Source organism: Coregonus clupeaformis, chromosome 9 (assembly GCF_020615455.1).
Source record: "Coregonus clupeaformis isolate EN_2021a chromosome 9, ASM2061545v1, whole genome shotgun sequence".
Taxonomy (NCBI): Eukaryota; Metazoa; Chordata; class Actinopteri; order Salmoniformes; family Salmonidae; genus Coregonus; species Coregonus clupeaformis.
In genome coordinates this window covers 34,291,973-34,315,258 of record NC_059200.1, presented here as the reverse complement: position 1 = coordinate 34,315,258, position 23,286 = coordinate 34,291,973, and the positions used below count along the sequence as shown (strand labels likewise).

General features: G+C 43.3%; 1 protein-coding gene across 1 annotated transcript in view; it reads right to left on the bottom strand.

The window, feature by feature from the left end:
- The window catches only part of LOC121573938 (protein turtle homolog B-like), a 195,656-nt gene that overhangs the window by 12,128 nt on the left and 160,242 nt on the right, over positions 1-23,286 (bottom strand). The window contains exons 14-18 of the mRNA XM_041886349.2: positions 19,605-19,831; positions 9,187-9,271; positions 7,090-7,254; positions 6,877-6,922; positions 2,400-2,486 (exon numbers count right to left, since the gene is read on the bottom strand). Of these exons, the coding sequence (XP_041742283.2) occupies positions 2,400-2,486; positions 6,877-6,922; positions 7,090-7,254; positions 9,187-9,271; positions 19,605-19,831 (610 nt within the window). The remainder of the gene's footprint in view (positions 1-2,399; positions 2,487-6,876; positions 6,923-7,089; positions 7,255-9,186; positions 9,272-19,604; positions 19,832-23,286) is intronic.

The window sequence follows — 23,286 nt, the reverse complement described above, 5'->3', positions numbered from 1 at the left end:
AAGTTCATTAGAGTTACCAGCCTCAGAAATTGCAGCCCAAATAAATGCTTCACAGAGTTCAAGTAACAGACACATCTCAACATCAACTGTTCAGAGGAGACTGTGTGAATCAGGCCTTCATGGTCGAATTGCTGCAAAGAAACCACTACTAAAGGACACCAATAAGAAGAAGAGACTTGCTTGGGCCAAGAAACACGAGCAATGGACATTAGACCGGTGGAAATGTGTCCTTTGGTCTGGAGTCCAAATTTGAGATTTTTGGATCCAACCGCCGTGTCTTTGTGAGATGCGGTGCGGGTGAACGGATGATCTCCGCATGTGTATTTCCCACCGTAAAGCATGGAGAAGGAGGTGTTATGGTGTGGGGGTGCTTTGCTGGTGACACTGTCTGTGACTTATTTAGAATTCAAGGCACACTTAACCAGCATGGCTACCACAGCATTCTGCAGCGATACGCCATCCCATCTGGTTTGGGCTTAGTGGGACTATCATTTGTTTTTTCAACAGGACAATGACCCAACACACCTCCAGGCAGTGTAAGGGCTATATTACCAAGAAGGAGAGTGATGGAATGCTGCATCAGATGACCTTGCCTCCACAATCCCCCGAACTCAACCAAATTGAGATGGTTTGGGATGAGTCGGACCGCAGAGTGAAGGAAAAGCAGCCAACAAGTGCTCAGCACATGTGGGAACTCCGTCAAGACTGTTGGAAAAGCATTCCAGGTGAAGCTGGTTGAGAGAATGCCAAGAGTGTGCAAAGCTGTCATCGAGGCAAAGGGTGGCTATTTGAAGAATCTCAAATATAAAATATATTTTGATTTGTTTAACACTTTTTTGGTTACTACATGATTCCATATGTGTTATTTCATAGTTTTGATGTCGTCACTATTATTCTACAATGTAGAAAAAACCCTTGAATGAGTAGGTGTTCTAAAACTTTTGACCGGTAGTGTATTTGCTATGTTTAAAGCCACAATCTGTAACTTTCATTCCCAGTCAAAAGTGCTGTCCCTGCATTTGTTTGAAAACTGTTTGGGTGGGTCTTGGCAAATGTAACTGCCACAGAGTTATTTGAATGATGTGTTAAAACTAAAGACTACTAGGGGTGGTTTTGGAGCCGGATAGCCCAAACTTACAAACCGTACTTTTGACATGGAAAGAAAGTTACATTTGCCAAAACTCACCCCACGGTGTACAAACAAATGCAGGGACAACACTTCTGACTGGAAAGTTACAGATAATGGGGCAGTAATAGCACATTGTCATAACTGTCAGCTTCTATTGAATATCGATCTCATTTGAAGCAGGAGAACAAAAGAGACTCCATTTTCCAATGGTCTCTCCAATGTTATCAATAAACCAAATCAATTGCTTTCCAGTTGTTGTACACCAGACCTGTTCCCTTTGTATAGCCTTGCCATATCGTGACTTCCAAATACATCCCAGACTTAAAATGCCATTGGTCCACCTGTGCTAGGTTATAAACAGGTCGGGCCAGAGCATGGGCTATTCCCGGTGCATGGCACAGGAGGGTAGTTAGGTGGTGGTGCGTGAGAAGAAGCAGCAGCAGCTGCCAATGAACCCCACGAGATGGGAAGAGAGAGAGGAGGATTCTGGGTGTGTACGCCCAGTGGAAACCCTCAATGGGACAAGGTTGGCTGTCGACTCAAATTTGAGGCAAAATGGGATTTTTGATCATTCTCAACACTGGAGTGGATTCATCTTACATGTCCAGCATGGTGGTCAGCATGGGGGGCAATTTTGACCATCTGTGGAAAACGGAATACATTGCCTCCTGTGCAATGTTGAATAAGGCACTTTTATTACTTAACTATTTATATTGACTGTAGGTACACCACATACAGTGACTTATATGTCAATTAGAGTTTGGAGCAGTCAGATCGCGAATCTGAAAATCCTTGTCAGTCCGCACTGCTATCACACTACGTTTGTGCACACCTCAGGGGACACCATTAACCATACTAGTTTAAATTGCTATTTGGTCCATTTCGGGAAGAATTCAGATATATCGGGATCTAGGGCTTTCATCCCAATTTGAATGCATTTAATTTCAGCTAAACAGGTTTCTCAAAGAAGGGCACTTTGTACCCGACAATGCTGTACGCACGTCACCCCCAGCTGGACATCTAAGACTATGACATCTCCGGGGACTATAAAACAGTATGACCCCAGGTAGGTTGCTTAGTGCGTATCTTTTTACAGCTGTAACTTTTCAATCATTTTGCATCTCCCGTGAGTGGACCGCGAGGGTGCTTAGGGCCCCGATTGCTCGAACCGCTGTGTGACCGTGCCCAGCACATGAAGCATGCGGCCAAGCCAGCCAGCAGCACACTGACTGAGGGGCGGGCTGAACAAGGTGCAGGTAGCCACACTCACTGAGGGCTGGAGGGCGGGGGCTGGTAGCTGCTGGCGTCTTGCCCCTCGCAGTAGGGCTCTATGCCGGGCAAGGGGCTAAGAGGAGTCCTGCGGTGGGAAACACAACAGAGACGGGAGAGAAGGAAGAGAAAGAGGGGAGAAGAGGGAGGAGGAGGAATGCTGTCAATGAGGCTCCAGAGCTTCCACATGTCCAAACACAGAAAGAGAGAGAGAAGAAAGAGGAGGGAAAGAAATAAAGAGAAACAGGGAGTGACAGAGGGTGTGAGAGAGTCCAAAATAAAAGGCTGGGTAGGGAGAGAAAGATGGAGAGATATACAAAGACAGAGAAAGGGGGAGAAAGAGAGAGTCAGAGAAACAGGGGTAGGAGAAAGAGACTAAGAAAAGGAAAAGGAAGGAGAAAGATGGAGAGAAGCTGAGTCAGAGAAACAGAAGTAGAAAGCAAAAGGGTGTAAGCAAGACAGAGAAGGGAGAGGAGAGAAATATAGAGCAAGAGCTAGAAACAAACAGAGGGGAAACGAGAAGACAGGGAAGGAGCGAGAGACACAAGAAGAGATTTGGCCGGTGCACGTCTGATAACTTCTCCATTTATTAGGCACAGTCATACAGCGTACAATTAGAAACCCACACATGATAGGAAGAAATACTGAGTACTGTGGAAGTCATGCATTTCAGAGGGAACAGGGCTATCCCTACCCTCTGTCTGCCTTTGGTAGCAGCACCATGCACACCTTTGTTCCTATGACTTTTGGGATACATTTCCAAACACTATTTTTTACTTTCAACCCTAAACCTATTGGCAGTTAATTGTTCATATTGGTGGGATAGAGAATAAGCAAAATAGTATATTTAACTGATTGAGAGCAAATGAAAAGAACAGAGCTGTTACGTTAAAATCAGCATGGTGTGTACATGTAACTGTTGGCACAATTTAGTAGTTAGTAGTAGGAGTTAGTTTAGTAATTGATTTAACTGTAGAACAGACACATACGAAAAAGTGGTACCAAAAACATTTCAGCAATGTCTTAGTTGCATGTCTTAGCACCTGTGCTCTTAGTATTCTTAGTGTCAGAAGAGGTTAATACATTACTTTTAGCGCAACACTTTTGGGAGGTTCTTTCATTGAAGTATGTTCTATTACTCTAACGTGATATATAGTGAGCTGGAATGCAATTGGCTTGGGTCAACATTTACAGAAACCAATAATGACAGCTTGACCTCTAAGCAAAATGTGGTATTGGATAAAAATACCACATTGATAACAATAAATTAAGCATTTATGTTTTTGTACTTCTGTTCTCCATTTGCTGTGACTATGTTCAAGCCTTATAATATGGACAACGGTGATAAGAGAGATTTGGAGGATAACGTTCAAGTGCATAACCATAGTCAGTCAATGCAAACTCCAAGTGGTTGGAAAGTATGCAATGTTGTTGATGATGAGTACTGCATATGGCAAAACTGATAGGATCATACAATGCAAGAGAGTGCTGCTGCTTGGCACGGTGTGTAAACCATTAAAAGCCATATCAAAAAGTAATCAAAGGTCGCAGTTATTAGAACTAGGGGAAGAAAACAGACAAAAAATGAATTAGGCTCAGTCAGCAGTTTGGTCTGTTGTTCTTTTGAAGTGTGATTTCAGAGTGTGGGGAAAAGTTGAAAACTCTCCAAGATAACATTGATAAGTAAACTGTTTTAGTGTACCATGGTAAACTGCTGAGCAGAGTAAAGTTAGTGCCTGCCACAGAAGCATGGGTAGTAAAGCCAGGGGCCCGGGATGGTGTGAAGAAGCATGAGGTAGGCCCCTGGGTCCAAATGAAAATAGCCAGCTAGGGAACATCATTCACAGCATGCATGTTTTTTACCATGGTAAACTTCAATTGGATTTGTTTACAGCTCAAGTTCCTGCCAGCGGCAAAAAAGTATTCTCGACAAAGATCAAAGAACAACATTGTTGTCAGGGTAGAAAAGAGGAATAATGAAAAAGAGGGGATTCTCCTCCGGATATTTTTGTCATCTGAGAAGACAAATCAACACACGACAGCTCGAAATCATCCTTGCCGTAGTTGTGCCTTTAATACTGCATCATGGGAAAGGGAGAGAGGAGGAGGGGTTAGCTCCATGTGTAACCGCAACATTCACCATACGGTAAATGTACACCTGTACACATGATGCGGCGCGTTTCGCCACTGGTGCCGAACATCAGGCAAAAAAATATGAAGACCCTCCCCCGGGGGCACGTTGCCATGGAAACTCACATGTACCAGCCATACTTTGCCAGTGAGCCACTTTTCAACCGCAGCTTTTCAGCCAGAACCTCTGCTAACCTATAGTCATCGACACAGTGAACATAGAGGAGATAGGGGACAGAACAGAACATAGTCCGGGCTGAATACTTAACTTCCGGGGTGAAGTTTCCTGTAGGTACAGATCTAGCATCAATTTCCACTTCCCCAATCCTAACTTTAACCATTGGTGGGGTAAATGCAAAACTGACCCAAGTTCAGTGTCTACGGGCAATTTCACCCTACACCAATTCTAACACACAGAGAGAGCGAGAGAGGGATTTAACCCCTTTCAGTATCTGAAGCTGGTCTCTGATTATAGCTTCACCTGAGGTCATATTTTATCCATGGACTTCAGATATGGGTTAGCTATACCATGTTAGCGCTTGTGTGTCCCCTAGTGGTCTGATTTATCATTGCACATCATCTAGGGTAGATTATACAAAATAGCATTAAACTGGTTTGCTGTTCCTAAAACGTTGGGCTTTATACCCTATTGCCCTTTTCACACTACTACTGAGCCGATCCATGCCAAGCCGAGCCATGATGTACTGGGCTTGCCTGGTTACACACCCACCATAGTTGCTGGAACTGTGCTGGATAGGACAATGAGGAAAAAAAACATCCAAGCCAGGACAGTACTGTTCTGGTTGGCACTTTAGTGTGAAAAAGGTCAAACGGAGCCCCAAGAAAACGGCTAAAGACAGGCATCAGAATCAAGTGGCAGCTTTTGGAAAAATAACAGGCTACGGTGACAAATCGGATACCTACCTTTGTTTTTGTTTTTACCTCTCAAATGACACTCAAAACAACATAATTTACAGACATAACATATTCTCTTCTCCTAAAATGTGGTTGTCCGTTGTGTTGCAATGTTTGTACCATCACACCAGGAGATCAACAAAACATGTGTGGAGTGGAGCAAACAGAGATATAGATTCTACTTCTATAGAATGGAGCTATATGGCGTATGCTTGTTCAGTCCTCAAAGCCCACAGAAGGAATGCGTGAGAAAGAGAGAGAATCTATGTGGCAATGAAGATGCTATTTTAATGAGGCCACATGAGCCAAATGAGACCCTTTGAAAGAACTGAGCGAGAACCATTTCTCCAATCCAATATTCTGTCAGATATCTGAAGCACCGCCCTCAAATAATGATCAAATGTTCTGCATTTCATGTGAGGGATTTTTTATTGATGTCTCTATGTAGGGTTGTTTTGTTTTGATACCAAAAGACTTGGGCTGTGTCTCAAATGGCACCCCGTTCCCTTTATAGTGCACTACTTTTGACCAGAGTCCCATATGGCTCTGGTCAAAAGTAATGCACTATATAGGGAATAGGGCGGCAGGTAGCTTAGTGGTTAAGAGCGTTGTGCCAGTAACCGAAAGGTCGCTGGTTCTAATCCCCGAGCCGACTAGGTGGAAAATCTGTCGATGTGCCCTTGAGCAAGGCACTTAACCCTAATTGCTCATGTAAGTCGCTCTGGATAAGAGCGTCTGCTAAATGACAAAAAATTTAAATGTAAAATGAATAGGGTGCCATTTCGGACACACACAAAGACTTGGTAGTCAATGTTTGTGAACACAGTCGTGACAACCTTTCAGTGACCCAGTGCTATTGATCGTTCAATCCGACTGTAATTAGGAAAACAACTGTAATTAGGAAAACAAGGTCAATAACGATGGATTTAACTTTCTGGGCCGTGACATACACACGCTTGTGTACAAGCTCAGCTCTACTAGTCTATTAAAATTACATTATAGAAAACAGGTAGCCGAATATGTTTTCTCCAGGGTCTGCCACATTTTGTTAGGAATTATTGACAAGATAATTTTAATTTGGTCCATTTTGTAGTTTTTTTCAATATCATATTGATATTTTAATGTACACAACAAATATCTCCGATTAGAATTGAGAATGTGTTGGTTCAAAATTTGACCGTTAAATACCAAGTATGGGCTTTGCTGAGATGAACTATGGGTAATAGCTAGCTAAACAGTGATAGCCCCCTGTCCATCAATATCTGGCCAATCGCTGGCCAGTAATTGGTGGTCCTGCAATAGGCTTTCTCTATTTGATGGGTGTGTCTGTCACAAGCCTTGAGTTGTGATGCAGTGCACCCTGGCCTTGATTTGCATAATTTGCAGCGAAGGAGGAAAATAAAATAAAAGTGTTGTTGGCTTGGGTTACTTACGGAGTTTCCATGCTTTTTCTGCAGTGTGTTATCGAGAGAGGGGGGTCTGAAAAAGAGGTGGGGGGGGACACAAAATAATACATAATTAAAGTATCAATGCCATCAATGTCAATTCAATGTCGATAGAGCGCTACCTTACTGTTTCAGCTGTCAAATCATGCATGTGTGTCTATCTGTGAATCCTTGTGTGTGTCATTACTGTATGTGACTCACCTCTCCTCCTCTTGAGCTTGCGTCGGCGCTGTTTGTTGACGAAGCAGGCTGCCAGTGTGCTGAAGAGGACAGCGGCCACCAGAAAACAGACGGTGGCCACGATGCCCGCCACCACTGGCCGCGTCAGTCCCCCCTCATCTACCATCTCCGGGGGCGGGAAGAAGTCTGAGGCAGAGGAGGGGGGCGAGTGAGAGAGAGAGGGAGACATTACATGACTTGTCTGCCAGGAGACTGTAGGCTTGGACAGAGGTGTTTGACTCAAAACAATATTGTGACCAACATCCACCCACAATAATAAGTATATTGGTATATTAGCTGTATATTGGTACAGTAAACTAAGGATATTGGTATATTAGAAAATAAATATTTCCAGTCTTTAAACCTGCAATATTGTGAGCAAAAAAAGGTGTATTACATTATGTGCAAATTACTCAAGTAACTATACATAGCCTTTGAACTAGGCTTGGACTTTAAGGAGAAAGTAGCTGATTACGAAAGGGAGGGCCTGACATCTGCAGGGCAGGTCGTCTCTGGCAGGCTACTGCCAGTCACCACACTAACTGTGTGTGTGTGTGTGTGTTCGGTGTTCGCGTATGTGTGTGTCCCTGGCAGGCCCCTGCCAATCACCACACCAACTGGCCATCCAATTCACCTGATTCTGTGACTCATCATTTATGGCCCTATAGCGATGGATACGCCCAAACACACTTAATGGAAATGGATTAGGAAACTTTGCTGGATTGATGCACCTCCCCATAGGACCTGACTCAGTCAAGGGAATGCATTCCAAAACTCATGAGTCAATTCCTTTCCTCATCTCCTTTCCTCATCTCCTTTCTTCATCTCAAATCAAATCAAATCAAATTTTATTGGCCACATGCGCCGAATACAACAGGTGCAGACATTACAGTGAAATGCTTACTTACAGCCCTTAACCAACAGTGCATTTATTTTTAACAAAAAAGTAAAAATAAAACAACAACAAAAAAGTGTTGAGAAAAAAAGAGCAGAAGTAAAATAAAATAACAGTAGGGAGGCTATATATACAGGGGGGTACCGGTGCAGAGTCAATGTGCGGGGGCACCGGCTAGTTGAGGTAGTTGAAGTAATATGTACATGTGGGTAGAGTTAAAGTGACTATGCATAAATAATTAACAGAGTAGCAGCAGCGTAAAAGGATGGGGTGGGGGGGCAGTGCAAATAGTCTGGGTAGCCATGATTAGCTGTTCAGGAGTCTTATGGCTTGGGGGTAGAAGCTGTTGAGAAGTCTTTTGGACCTAGACTTGGCACTCCGGTACCGCTTGCCGTGCGATAGCAGAGAGAACAGTCTATGACTAGGGTGGCTGGAGTCTTTGACAATTTTGAGGGCCTTCCTCTGACACCGCCTGGTATAGAGGTCCTGGATGGCAGGAAGCTTGGCCCCAGTGATGTACTGGGCCGTACGCACTACCCTCTGTAGTGCCTTGCGGTCGGAGGCCAAGCAGTTGCTATACCAGGCGGTGATGCAACCAGTCAGTCTACTTTCCTTTCATGAACACAGACTGTCGAGAGGACTGGATAGTGGATATGTTCCCACCCTCTTCATTTGATCTTGGGGAGAATTGTACCTGTTTGTACTATAACACTGTATTTGAAATAACATCATTCAGCATGAATGTCCAAATACTGTTTTAAAAATCTGATGCTGTAGTGCATTTGTACTATTTCATCAGGAGGGGGCAGTAAAGTATTTCCAATGTTAGGAAGTAAGTTCTCGTGAATTTTTTGCAGCTCTGGTGATGCCTTCACGGTTGCTCACAGTCCCAATCTCTGGTCCCAGATGTGTTTGTGCTGTCTTGCAAACTCCTAAGGTCATTGTCATGTTTGACACATAGGGGTTGGCAAGACAGTATAAACTGTTCCGGGACCAGACTAGAAGTATGCCTGCATTGGGCAATACTCATTTATATTTAAGTAGTTTTACAAGTCTGCCATATCAAAAATGTAGTCTGCAACCTGCCCCATGCCTCTGTCTCTCTTATTCTAGACACATGTTCTGTGTGATGAAGGGGTGTCCATAGACTTGTATGTGTATGCGGAGGTGTGTTGTTCACTCACCTGTACTGGATACTCCTACTGTGTTACTGGGTTCGCTGACCAGCTCCTCCATGACCGCCATGACCCGGAACTCATACCATGCCTCCTAAGACACAGAGTCACACAGAGTCACACACATGGGGGGGCAGCTGACAGTATGTGGCCTTCAGATTGCAGCCATGCATAAGACAAAGGCAAAGCAGCTAGCGAGGTACTGCCCCGTGTCAGCGGTCATACTGGAGTATTTGAGGTAGATATGTACATGTAGGCAGGGATTAGGAGAAAGTGACTGGTAGCAGGATAAATATAATAATAACAGTAAACAGTATGGCAGCAGCATAAGTGGTGTGTGTATATGTGTGTGTGTGTGTGTGCATGGTGGTGAGTGTGTGTGTGTAAGTATGTGGGTGTGTGTGTGCAAGAGTGTCTGTGTGATACGTGGAAAGTATTCACATCCCTTAACTTAACTTTTTGCACATTTTGTTGTGTGACAGCCTGAATTTAAAATTGATTAAATTGAGATTTTGTCAATGATCTACACACAATTCTCCATAATGTCAAATTGGAAATGTCCATAAATTAATAAGAAATTATAAGCTGAAATGTCTTGATTCAATAAGTATTCAAACCTTTTGTTATGGCGAGCCTAAATCAGTTCAGGAGTAAAAATGTGCTTAACAAGTCACGTAATCAGTTGCATGGACTTACTCTGTATGCAATAAAAGGTTTAACATGATTTTTAAATGACTACCCAATCTCTGTACCCCACACATACAATTATCTATAAGGTCCTTCAGTCGAGCAGTGAATTTCAAGCGAAGATTCAACCACAAAGACCAGAGAGGTTTTCTAATGGTTCGCAAAGAAGGGCACCTATTGGTAAAAAGGATAGAGTTGATGTGTGCCATGACTAGGGTTGCAAAATCAAGGAACTTTTAATAAAATTCCCTGGTTTTCCCTAAATCCTAGAATCAGCAGGGAATAAGCAGGAAATCCAGAATCCTCCAAACAGGATGTCAGGAAAACCAGGGAATTTATTGAAAGTTCACGTAATTTTGCAACCCTAGCCATGACCAGCCTTTCAAAGCACTTCATTATTACAGATGCGAGTGCTAGGATGGCAGGATGCCTTAGAGTTTTTAAGAACAGGAATGATGGTAGTCAGTTTGAAATGTGGGGATTACAGACTGGGCCAAGGAGAGGTTGAAAATGTCAGTGAAGACCCCTGCCAGCTGGTCTGCACAAGCCCTGAGGACACGCCCTGGAATAACGTCTGGCCCTGCGGCCTTACGAGTATTTACCCATTTAAAAACCTTACATCAGCCTCAGAAAGAGAGATCACCCAGAGAGATCACCCGAATCAGCGAGGGCCCTCATGCACGGCTCTGTGTCGTTTTTGTCGAAGCGTGCATAAAAGGCATCTGCAGGACAGAGAAGCTATGCCTGGTAAGACAAGGGGCGGGTGTGTGTGTCTATTTATCAATAATAGCTGGTGCGTGATGTCTAATGTTAAAGAAGTCTCGAGGTATTGGTCGCCTGAAGTCCCTCATGATAAGCTGTAGACCACACTATCTACCAAGAGAGTTTTCATCTATATTATTCGTAGCCGTCTATTTACCACCACAAACCGATGCTGGCACTAAGACCGCACTCAACGAGCTGTATAAGGCCATAAGCAAACAAGAAAATGCTCATCCAGAAGTGGCGCTCCTAGTGGCCGGGGACTTTAACGCAGGCAAATTTATATCAGTTTGACTTAATTTCTACCAGCATGTCACATGTGCAACCAGAGGGAAAAAAAAACTCTGGACCACCTTTACTCCACACACATAGACGCATACAAAGCTCTCCCTCGCCCTCCATTTGGAAAATCTGACCATAATTCTATCCTCCTGATTCCTGCTTAAAAGCAAAAACTAAAGCAGGAAGTACCAGTGACTCGCTCAATACGGAAGTGGTCAGATGACGCGGATGCTACGCTACAGGACTGTTTTGCTAGCACAGACTGGAATATGTTCCGGGATTCATCCAATGGCATTGAGGAGTATACCACCTACAGTTGAAGTCGGAAGTTTACATACACTTAGGTTGGAGTCATTAAAACTTGTTTTTCAACCACTCCACAAATTTCTTGTTAACAAACTATAGTTTTGGCAAGTCGGTTAGGACATCTACTTTGTGCATGACACAAGTAATTTTTCCAACAATTGTTTACGGACAGATTATTTCACTTATAATTCACTGTATCACAATTCCAGTGGGTCAGAAGTTTACATACACTAAGTTGACTGTGCCTTTAAACAGCTTGGAAAATTCCAGAAAATGATGTCATGGCTTTAGAAGCTTCTGATAGGCTAATTGACATCATTTGAGTCAATTGGAGGTGTACCTGTGGATGTATTTCAAGGCCTACCTTCAAAATCAGCGCCTCTTTGCTTGACATCATGGGAAAATCAAAAGAAATCAGCCAAGACCTTCGAAAAAAATTTGTAGACCTCCACAAGTCTGGTTCATCCTTGGGAGCAATTTCCAAACACCTGAAGGTACCACGTTCATCTGTACAAACAATAGTACGAAAGTATTAACACCATGGGACCACGCAGCCGTCATACCGCTCAGGAAGGAGACGCGTTATGTCTCCTAGAGATGAACGTACTTTGGTGCGAAAAGTGCAAATCAATCCCAGAACAACAGCAAAGGACCTTGTGAAGATGCTGGAGGAAACAGGTACAAAAATATCTACAGTGAGGGAAAAAATGTATTTGATCCCCTGCTGATTTTGTACTTTTGCCCACTGACAAAGACATGATCGGTCTATAATTTTAATGGTATGTTTATTTGAACAGTGAGAGACAGAATAACAACAAAAAAATCTAGAAAAACGCATGTCAAAAATGTTATAAAAAGTTTTTGCATTTTAATGAGGGAAATAAGTATTTGACCCCTCTGCAAAACATTACTTAGTACTTGGTGGCAAAACCCTTGTTGGCAATCACAGAGGTCAGACGTTTCTTGTAGTTGGCCACCAGGTTTGCACACATCTCAGGAGGGATTTGTTCCACTCCTCTTTGCAGATCTTCTCCAAGTCATTAAGGTTTCGAGGCTGACGTTTGGCAACTCGAACCTTCAGCTCCCTCCACAGATTTTCTATGGGATTAAGGTCTGGAGACTGGCTAGGCCACTCCAGGACCTTAATGTGCTTCTTCTTGAGCCACTCCTTTGTTGCCTTGGCCGTGGGAAGCTTGTGGAAGGCTACCCGAAACGTTTGACCCAAGTTAAACAATTTAAAGGCAATGCTACCAAATACTAATTGAGTGTATGTAAACTTCTGACCCAATGGGAATGTGATGAAATAAATAAAAGCTGAAATAAATCATTTCTCTCTATTATTATTTGGACATTTCAAATTTTTTAAATAAAGTGGCGATCCTAACTGACCTAAGACAGGGAATTTTTACTAGGATTAAATGTCAGGAATTGTGAAAAACTGAGTTTAAATGTATTTGGCTAAGGTGTTAACTGTAGGTCACCGGCTTCATCAATAAGTGCATTGACGATGTCGTATCCACAGTCCCATACATATCCCAACCAGAAGCCATGGATTACAGGCAACATCCGCACCAAGCTAAAGGCTGGAGCTGCTGCTTTCAAGGAGCGGGACACTAATCTGGATGCTTATAAGAAATCCCGCTATGCCCTCAGATGAACCATCAAACAGGCAAAGCGTCAATACAGGACTAAGATTGAATCCTACTACACCGGTTCAGACGCTCGTTGGATGTGGCAGGGCTTGCAAACGATTACGGACTTCAAAGGGAAACCCAGCCGCACGCTGCCCAGTGACGCGAGCCTACCAGACGAGCTAAATGCCAATTTATGCTCACTTCGAGTCAAGCAACACTGAAGTATGCATGAGAGCACCAGCTGTTCTGGACGACTGTGTGATCACGCTCTCTTTAGCCGATGTGAGCAAGACCATTAAACTGGTCAACATTCACAAAGCCGCGGGGCCAGACGGATTACCAGGACGTGTACTCAAAGCATGCGCGGACCAACTGGCAAGTGTCTTCACTGACATTTTTAACCTCTCCCTGACCGAGTATGTAATACCTACATGTTTCAAGCAGACCACCATAGTCCCTGTGCCCAAGGAAGCGAAGGTAACCTGCCTAAATGATTACCGCCCTGTAGCACTCACGTCGGTAGCCATGAAGTGCTTTGAAAGGCTGGTCATGGCTCACATCAACACCATCATCCCGGAAACCCTAGACCCACTCCAATTCACATACTGCCCCAACAGATCCACAGATGATGTAATCTCAATCGCACTCCACACTGCCCTCTCCCACCTGGACAAAAGGAACACCTATTTGAGAATGCTGTTCATTGACTACAGCTCAGCGTTCAACACCCTAGTGCCCACAAAGCTCATCACTAAGCTAAGGACCCTTGGACTAAACACCTCCCTCTGCAACTGGATCCTGGACTTCCTGATGGGCTGCCCCCAGGTGGTAAGGGTAGGCAACAACACATCTGCCACGCTGATCCTTAACACTGGGGCCCCTCAGGGGTGCGTGCTTAGTCCCCTCCTGTACTCCCTGTTCTCCCACGACTGCGTGGCCAAACAGAAGGTGACAACAGTTGGTGCGATTATTAGCAAATGGAAGAAACACAAAATAACTGTCAATCTCCCTCGGCCTGGGGCTCCATGCAAGATCTCACCTCGTGGAGTTGCAATGATCATGAGAACGGTGAGGAATCAGCCCAGAACTACACGGGAGGATCTTGTCAATGATCTCAAGGCAGCTGGGACCATAGTCACCAAGAAAACAATTGGTAACACACTATACCATGAAGGACTGAAATCCTGCAGCGCCCGCAAGGTCCCCCTGCTCAAGAAAGCACATATACAGGCCCGTCTGAAGTTTGCCAATGAACATCTGAATCATTCAGAGGAGAACTGGGTGAAAGTGTTGTGGTCAGATGAGACCAAAATCGAGCTCTTTGGCATCAACTCAACTCGCCGTGTTTGGAGGAGGAGGAATGCTGCCTATGACTCCAAGAACCCCATCCCCACCGTCAAACATGGAGGTCGAAACATTATGCTTTGGGGGTGTTTTTCTGCTAAGGGGACAGGACAACTTCACCGCATCAAAGGGTTGATGAACGGGGCCATGTACCGTCAAATATTGGGTGAGAACCTCCTTCCCTCAGCCAGGGCATTGAAAATGGGTCGTGGATGGGTATTCCAGCATGACAATGACCCAAAACACACGGCCAAGGCAACAAAGGAGTGGCTCAAGAAGACGCACATTAAGGTCCTGGAGTGGCCTAGCCAGTCTCCAGACCTTAATGCCATAGAAAATCTGTGGAGGGAGCTGAAGGTTCGAGTTGCCAAACGTCAGCCTTGAAACCTTAATGACTTGGAGAAGATCTGCAAAGAGGAATGGGACAAAATCCCTCCTGAGATGTGTGCAAACCTGGTGGCCAACTACAAGAAACGTCTGACCTCTGTGATTGCCAACAATGGTTTTTGCCACCAAGTACTAACTCATGTTTTGCAGAGGGGTCAAATACTTATTTCCCTCATTAAAATGCAAATCTATTTATAACATATTTTGTTGTTATTCTGTCTCTCACTGTTCAAATAAACCTACCATTAAAATTATAGACTGATAATTTCTTTGTCAGTGGGCAAACATACAAAATCAGCAGGGGATCAAATACTTTTTTTCCCTTACTGTACGCTATAGCAGCCTATAGGTAGATAAAATATGGTTTCTTCCCTGTCTTCGCTCTCTCTGGCGGCAGCACGAATGATGAATAACTATAGGCGTCAGTGGTGGTCAGTTCCATTTAAGATGAGGGAGGAGGATTATTTTTTTCATGAGCATGGCCTTATTTTTATTACAGCATATTGGATGACTGTCATTCATATTCCATTCACCCAGTTCAATGTAACAGTGATAGGTTTAGGCTGCTACATGATACTTGAATTTTCCCTAGACCCATCATGAGGTTGCTACAACCTAGCCTATGAATGAAAGTTTACAACGTAGATGCACACAGGTCGAGAGAAAATGTTGAGGTGACAGACAGTGACACATGGAGACAGTGACACATTCAATACCGCCTTGCACACTCTTGCCTGCATCTAGCTGATATAGGGTGTAATCATTCATTCGTTTTTTTCAGTTTGCTTCCGTTTAAGAAACGTTTTTCAACAGAATCGGCACAATTAATACACCCGCAAACATAGTTCACTTTCATAGCAGCTACGTTGTATTCCTTCTCGCATCTATGCACTCTCCTCCTCTCACCTTTTCCCTTCGCTTGTGGACTACAATGCACAACACATCAGCTGTATGTGACGAGGCGAAAAATAATGTTCCAAGCCAAACCATATCATAACCGCAACACACAGCCTACATCGTTGTCACCATATTAGCTAAAGTAACGTCATAGTCAACATAGCTAATAGAAAAAACGCGTTAGTAAACCCACTACAATCATGCAGTAATGTTACAGTGTACAGTCAGTAAGCAGTTTAGCACTTACACCGGCGGGGCCCGGTGGCAATAAATTAGTAAAACAAAAAGCATACCTTGACTTGGAAGAGTTCCAGTGTTGTGATGGATAGTCATAGTTATAGCCAGCTAGCTAACATAGCATCCCTCTGTTTGAGCAAGGTGCTTGAGTAGGCTAAACTAGCTAGCTGCATTTGCTTGCTAAGTCAGTGAAACTGAAAGTGAAAAAAAAATGACACTTTCTCTCTATCTCTCTCTTGCTTCTTCTTCATTTGGAAAGAAATGAATTTGTTCAAAACTGTTCAACTATTGTCTTTATCTCTCTGAGTCTACTCACCACATTTTATGCACTGCAGTGCTAGCTAGCTTTAGCTTATGTTTTCAGTACTAGATTCATTCTCTGATCCTTTGATTGGGTGGACAACATATCAGTTCATGCTGCAAGAGCTCTGATAGGTTGGAGGACATCCTCCGGAAGTTGTCATAACTACTGTGTACGTCTATGGAAGGGGGTGAGAACCATAAGCATCCTAGGTATTCTATTGAAGTCAATGTACTTCGAGGATGACGGAAGATAGCTGTCCTCCGGCTACACCATGGTGATACCCTACAGAGTGCTGTTGAGGCTACTGTAGACCTTCATTGCAAAATAGTGTGTTTTAATCAATTATTTGGTTACATGTGATAATATTTTGTATAGTTTTATCTAACTTAAAATTCACTGGAGGAGGATGGTCCTCCCCTTCCTCCTCTGAGGAGCCTCCACTGCTAGGCGTGTTTGCAGAGGCCCATCTGTCGGAGGCTTGACCAGCGGGCCAAATCCGACCCAACAAGAACAGCCACAGACAGAAAACTCTACAAGGGGTTGCTAAAACAGCTGTCCTCAAAACAGTTTGTTATGGACTTGGGGCTCATGTACGACGCACTTGAACCCTACTGTCCGACTGCTTATCTTACAGAATCGTACCACCTCACCTCTATTGTGTATGCAGACAAACTGATCAACCGCATGAACCTTATCCTCACACCAATGAGATCTAGGATCCAAATTCACCACGTGTCTGCCTTGATAAAACTCCATTGACCTTCTCTTGAGCAGTGGAACCTATAAGTATATGTGACCACTTGGTTACAGTGCTGTCCTTTCTGCACCACGATTCGAAGGGCACTCAAATCAAATCAAATAATCAAATCTGTTGCCTACGCCTAATAATCCTATTTATCACTTATTATTATTATTATTACTACAAATAATAGATTATCACTTCTCACAATGGTGCATGTTTAGTAAAGTTAGATCAGAGCTGAATCAATGTCTGTCTTGCAAGATCACATAATGAGTCATTAATATTTTACATAACAGAACCGAATATAATAGCCTATACTCTAGCATAGTAGGCCAATAATGTTACACCAAAAACACCTCCTCAGTAATTTCTTATCTGAAGCTGAATGGTCCAAAAAAAAATCTCATGCGGCTAAAACTCAGCGCACGCCACAAGGCAGGATATATGTTTGATTGAAACAAAATAAGCCTACAAGAAAGGCTATTAGTTTGTTAACACCATCTGCTTTAATTCGCATTCAAGAAGATCTAAATGCATATTCCTATGAAACTGATTGAGATCAAATGATTGGCATGCAGTTTGGACATTTCACCGGTAAAACTGGAAGAATTATCATTCACGATTGACAGTGATGACGGCCTATTCAAAATATAACATTTTCTTGAGACAATACGTGTGGCCATAGGCAGATGTTGCAATTGGATTATGCATTTTATGCATAGGCCTATTGTACAATGATATTCAATACGTTAGATCTGTCAGTAGGCTACAAACTTTGAGAAATTATGGAGCTCCATCACCAAAAAAATGGCACTACAGCACTGCGTGTCTTGGTGATGTGGAATTAAAATCACCGGCAACAAGAAAATCAGCCTCCTGGTGCATGGTTTCCTGCTTATTTATAGCCTTGTACAGTTTGTCAAGTGCCAGCTTGTTGTTGTTGTCCTGAGGTGGAATATATACAGCAGTCACAATAACAGATAAAATCTCTCGGGAGGTCGAAGGGTCAGCATTTGACCATCAGGTATTCCAAGATGGGTAAACAATAGGTTGAGACTTCCACTACGCTAGAGTCTGCACACCATTTGCTGTTGATGAAGAAACATACTCCTCCCCCTCTGGATTTCCCTGAATCCGATGTCCTGTCCGCTCGGTAAATGGAGAATCCATCGAGTTGGATAGCTATGAGGGTATCTTGTCCGGAAGGCAAGATTTCAGAAAACAGAGAATATTGCAGTAACGTGAGTCCCGTTGATAGCAAATCCACGATCGGAGGTCATCCATCTTATTATCAAGTGTCTGTACACTGGCCAATAGAATGGAGGGAAGTGGTGGCCGGTTTTCCCTTTGCCTTAGTCTCACCAGGACCCCTGCTCTCCTGCCTATTTTTTTGCCTGCGTTTCTTCTTCGGTAGCCAGAAGATTTGGTTTGAGGTGCACAAAGAGCCCAGGGAAGATGAGTCAAAGTTGAAGTCGGAATTGAGGTTAGTAACTGACGATCTGATGTTCAAACGTTATTGTTGATCATAGGAAATGATAGCGGATACATTTTGTGCAATAAAATATAGATAAATGCTTTTGAAAGAAGTGTGTGTGTGTGTGTACAACATCTGTTTAAAGTTGTACACTGTCATTCATGTAACACTTCTTACAGTCAATACAAACTATTGTTTACAAAAAAAGAAACCAGTTTGTTCGTTTTAGGAGGAAAACCACAAGGAAATCGACCTGTCAAAGTGGACATGAAAATGTGTCACATCTCTAACAGTATGTTACTGAAGAAGAGGAAGACAGAGCACCAAATAGACGGTCCCTAGTGGTACAATTACCTTAATAGCTGGAGTAAAAAGCGACCTTCAGAATTGTGCTACAGTATAAATGTGTAACACATGATAGAGAAGTGTGTGTGGGTGTTGGGAGTCAAGCTAGAATAATGTACATGCATAGAATGTGTCTGCGTCCCAAATGGCACCCTATTATATTTATAGTGATGATATGGTGTATAGTATATTGGCCAAAAGTAGTGCACTATAGAGGAAATAGGGTGCCATTTGGGATTCATCATGTTACTGATGGTTAGAATGAGACTAAACATTTCACGCCAGGAGCGCAATCTGACATACAACAAAATAATGTTGGTGGAAAAATACATTTCTATACATTAACATATAACTCTCCCCAGATTGTGTGCTTACATGAGACTAAGGAAGTGTCCCAAATGGCACCCTATTCCCTATTTAGTGCACAACTTTTGACCAGAGCACTATGGGCCCTGTTCAAAAGTAGTGCACTACAAATATGTAATAGGGTGTCATTTAAAAAAATATGTATATTTGAATTTTTTTGGATATATATATATATATATAATTTTGTTATTTTATGTTTTTAGTAGACGCTCTTATCCAGAGCGACTTACAGGAGCAATTACGGTTAAGTGCATTGCTCAAGGGCACATTGACATATTTTTCACCTAGTCGGCTCAGGGATTAGAACCAGCGACCTTTCGGTTACTGGCACTACGCTCTTAAACACTAAGCTACCTGCCACATTTGAGATGCATTCTAAAACTTTCTATGACTTAATTGAGATATCAGACAGACTTGGGGCTGACAAGGAAGATACAATTATTGTTGTCATATAAATATTAAATAGTTGTTTTCTTTGAAGAACATACTTTTTTTCTACAACTGACTCCCATCCCCAATCATCATAGTTTTAGAAACCATAGTCTTGGATCAAGGTGTGTTAATGAGCTTGGCTGGAACCAAAGCCTGCGCCCACACCAGCCCTGTGGATAACTGGCCATCTGCCATTCTGTATGAAACAGTGTATATACAGTAAGCTACCTGAATGAGGTCTCTGGCTAGCAGCTCTGTCTCTCCGGCGGGGATGGCGTCGTCAAGGACGTCCCACCTCTCCCCCAGGCGGAACTCCATGACGTAGCGCTCGATCGGAGCTGTGTGGTTGGCAGGCGGGATCCACATGAGCAGGACGCCCTGCTGCGTCCGATTGGCTGTGAGGCACCGCGGTGGGGTAAGCAGCACCAATGGTTCAGGGGTACTTATAGGAAATACTGGGCGGAGAGAGAGAGAGAACGAGAGAGAGTGCAAAAGAGAGAGAGAGAGAGAGAGAGAGAGAGAGAGAGAGAGAGAGAGAGAGAGAGAGAGAGAGAGGGAGCGTTGGAAAGAGACAAGGAGGGGTTAGAGAGCTGTATTTCAAATGCAGTACAATGTAACTGCAATTGTTGGTATTAGTTCTTTAGAAAGTCGATAGGCAACTTTTAAAACCACAAAACATTACTACTACAGCTGCTGCCACCAACACCAGTACCTACAGTGCCTTGCAAAAGTATTCATCCCCCTTGGCGTTTTTCCTATTTTGTTGCATTACAATCTGTAATTTAAATTGATTTTTATTTGGATTTCATGTAATCGACATACACAAAATAGTCAAAATTGGTGAAGTGAAATGAAACAAATTAATAAAATAACGGAAAAGTGGTGCGTGCATATGTATTCACCCCCTTTGCTATGAAGTCCCTAAATAAGATCAGGTGCAAACAATTACCTTCCACCTGTGTGCAATCTAAGTGTCACATGATCTCAGTATATATACACCTGTTCTGAAAGGCCCCAGAGTCTGCAACACCACTAAGCAAGGGGCACCACCAAGCAAGCGGCACCATGAAGACCAAGGAGCTCTCATAACAGGTCAGGGACAAAGTTGTGGATAAGTACAGATCGGGTTGGGTTATAAAAAAAAATCAAAAACTTTGAACATCCCACGGAGCACCATTAAATCCATTATTAAAAAATGGAAAGAATATGGCACCACAACAAAACTGCCAAGAGAGGGCCGCCCACCAAAACTCATGGACCAGGCAAGGAGGGCATTAATCAGAGAGGCAACAAAGAGACCAAAGATAACCCTGAAGGAGCTGTAAAGCTCCACAGCGGGAATTGGAGTATCTGTCCATAGGACCACTTTAAGCCGTACACTCCAGAGAGCTGGGCTTTACGGAAGAGTGGTCAGAAAAAAGCCATTGCTTAAAGAAAAAAATAAGCAAACATGTTTGGTGTTCGTCAAAAGGCATGTGGGAGACTCCCCAAACATATGGAAGAAGGTACTCTGGTCAGATGAGACTAAAATTGAGCTTTTTGGCCATCAAGGAAAACGCTATGTCTGGCGCAAACCCAACACCTCTCATCACCCCGAGAACACCATCCCCACAGTGAAGCATGGTGGTGGCAGCATCATGCTGTGGGGATGTTTTTCATCGGCAGGGACTGGGAAACTGGTCAGAATTGAAGGAATGATGGATGGCGCTAAATACAGGGAAATTATTGAGGGAAACCTGTTTCAGTCTTCCAGAGATTTGAGACTGGGACGGAGGTTCACCTTCCAGCAGGACAATGACCCTAAGCATACTGCTAAAGCAACACTCGAGTGGTTTAAGGGGAAAGATTTCAATGTCTTGGAATTGCCTAGTCAAAGCCCAGACCTCAATCCAATTGAGAATCTGTGGTATGACTTCAAGATTGCTGTACACCAGCGGAACCCATCCAACTTGAAGGAGCTGGAGCAGTTTTGCCTTGAAGAATGGGCAAAAATCCCAGTGGCTAGATGTGCCAAGCTTATAGAGACATACCCCAAGAGACTTGCAGCTGTAATTGCTGCAAAAGGTGGCTCTACAAAGTATTGACTTTGGGGGGGGTGAATAGTTATGCACGCTCAAGTTTTCAGTTTTTTTGTCTTATTTCTTGTTTGTTGCACAATAATAAATATTTTGCATCTACAAAGTGGTAGGTATGTTGTGTAAATCAAATTATACAAACCCCAAAAAAAATAATTTTAATTCCAGGTTGTAAGGCAACAAAATAGGACAAATGCCAAGGGGGGTGAATACTTTCATAAGCCACTGTACATCACTGTTACAGTGGGGAAAAAAAGTATTTAGTCAGCCACCAATTGTGCAAGTTCTCCCACTTAAAAAGATGAGCGAGGCCTGTAATTTTCATCATAGGTACACGTCAACTATGACAGACAAAATGAGAAATGTTTTTCCAGAAAATCACATTGTAGGATTTTTAATGAATTTATTTGCAAATTATGGTGGAAAATAAGTATTTGGTCAATAACAATAGTTTCTCAATACTTTGTTATATACCCTTTGTTGGCAATGACACAGGTCAAACGTTTTCTGTAAGTCTTCACAAGGTTTTTACACACTGTTGCTGGTATTTTGGCCCATTCCTCCATGCAGATCTCCTCTAGAGCAGTGATGTTTTGGGGCTGTCGCTGGGCAACACAGACTTTCAACTCCCTCCAAAGATTTTCTATGGGGTTGAGATCTGGAGATTGGCTAGGCCACTCCAGGACCTTGAAATGCTTCTTACGAAGCCACTCCTTCGTTGCCCGGGCGGTGTGTTTGGGATCATTGTCATGCTGAAAGACCCAGCCATGTTTCATCTTCAATGCCCTTGCTGATGGAAGGAGGTTTTCACTCAAAATCTCACAATACATTCTTTCCTTTACACGGATCAGTCGTCCTGGTCCCTTTGCAGAAAAACAGCCCCAAAGCATGATGTTTCCACCCCCATGCTTCACAGTAGGTATGGTGTTCTTTGGATGCAACTCAGCATTCCTTGTCCTCCAAACACGACGAGTTGAGTTTTTACCAAAAAGTTCTATTTTGGTTTCATCTGACCATATGACATTCTCCCAATCCTCTTCTGGATCATCCAAATGCACTCTAGCAAACTTCAGACGGGCCTGGACATGTACTGGCTTAAGCAGGGGGACACGTCTGGCACTGCAGGATTTGAGTCCCTGGCGGCGTAGTGTGTTACTGATGGTAGGCTTTGTTACTTTGGTCCCAGCTCTCTGCAGGTCATTCACTAGGTCCCCCCGTGTGGTTCTGGGATTTTTGCTCACCTTTCTTGTGATCATTTTGACCCCACGGGGTGAGATCTTGCGTGGAGCCCCAGATCGAGGGAGATTATCAGTGGTCTTGTATGTCTTCCATTTCCTAATAATTGCTCCCACAGTTGATTTCTTCAAACCAAGCTGCTTACCTATTGCAGATTCAGTCTTCCCAGCCTGGTGCAGGTCTACAATTTTGTTTCTGGTGTCCTTTGACAGCTCTTTGGTCTTGGCCATAGTGGAGTTTGGAGTGTGACTGTTTGAGGTTGTGGACAGGTGTATTTTATACTGATAACAAGTTCAAACAGGTGCCATTAATACAGGTAACGAGTGGACAGAGGAGCCTCTTAAAGAAGAAGTTACAGGTCTGTGAGAGCCAGAAATCTTGCTTGTTTGTAGGTGACCAAATACTTATTTTCCACCATAATTTGCAAATAAATTCATTAAAAATCCTACAATGTGATTTTCTGGATTTTTCTTTCTCAATTTGTCTGTCATAGTTGACGTGTACCTATGATGAAAATTACAGGCCTCTCTCATCTTTTTAAGTGGGAGAACTTGCACAATTGGTGGCTGACTAAATACATTTTTTCCCCACTGTATCAA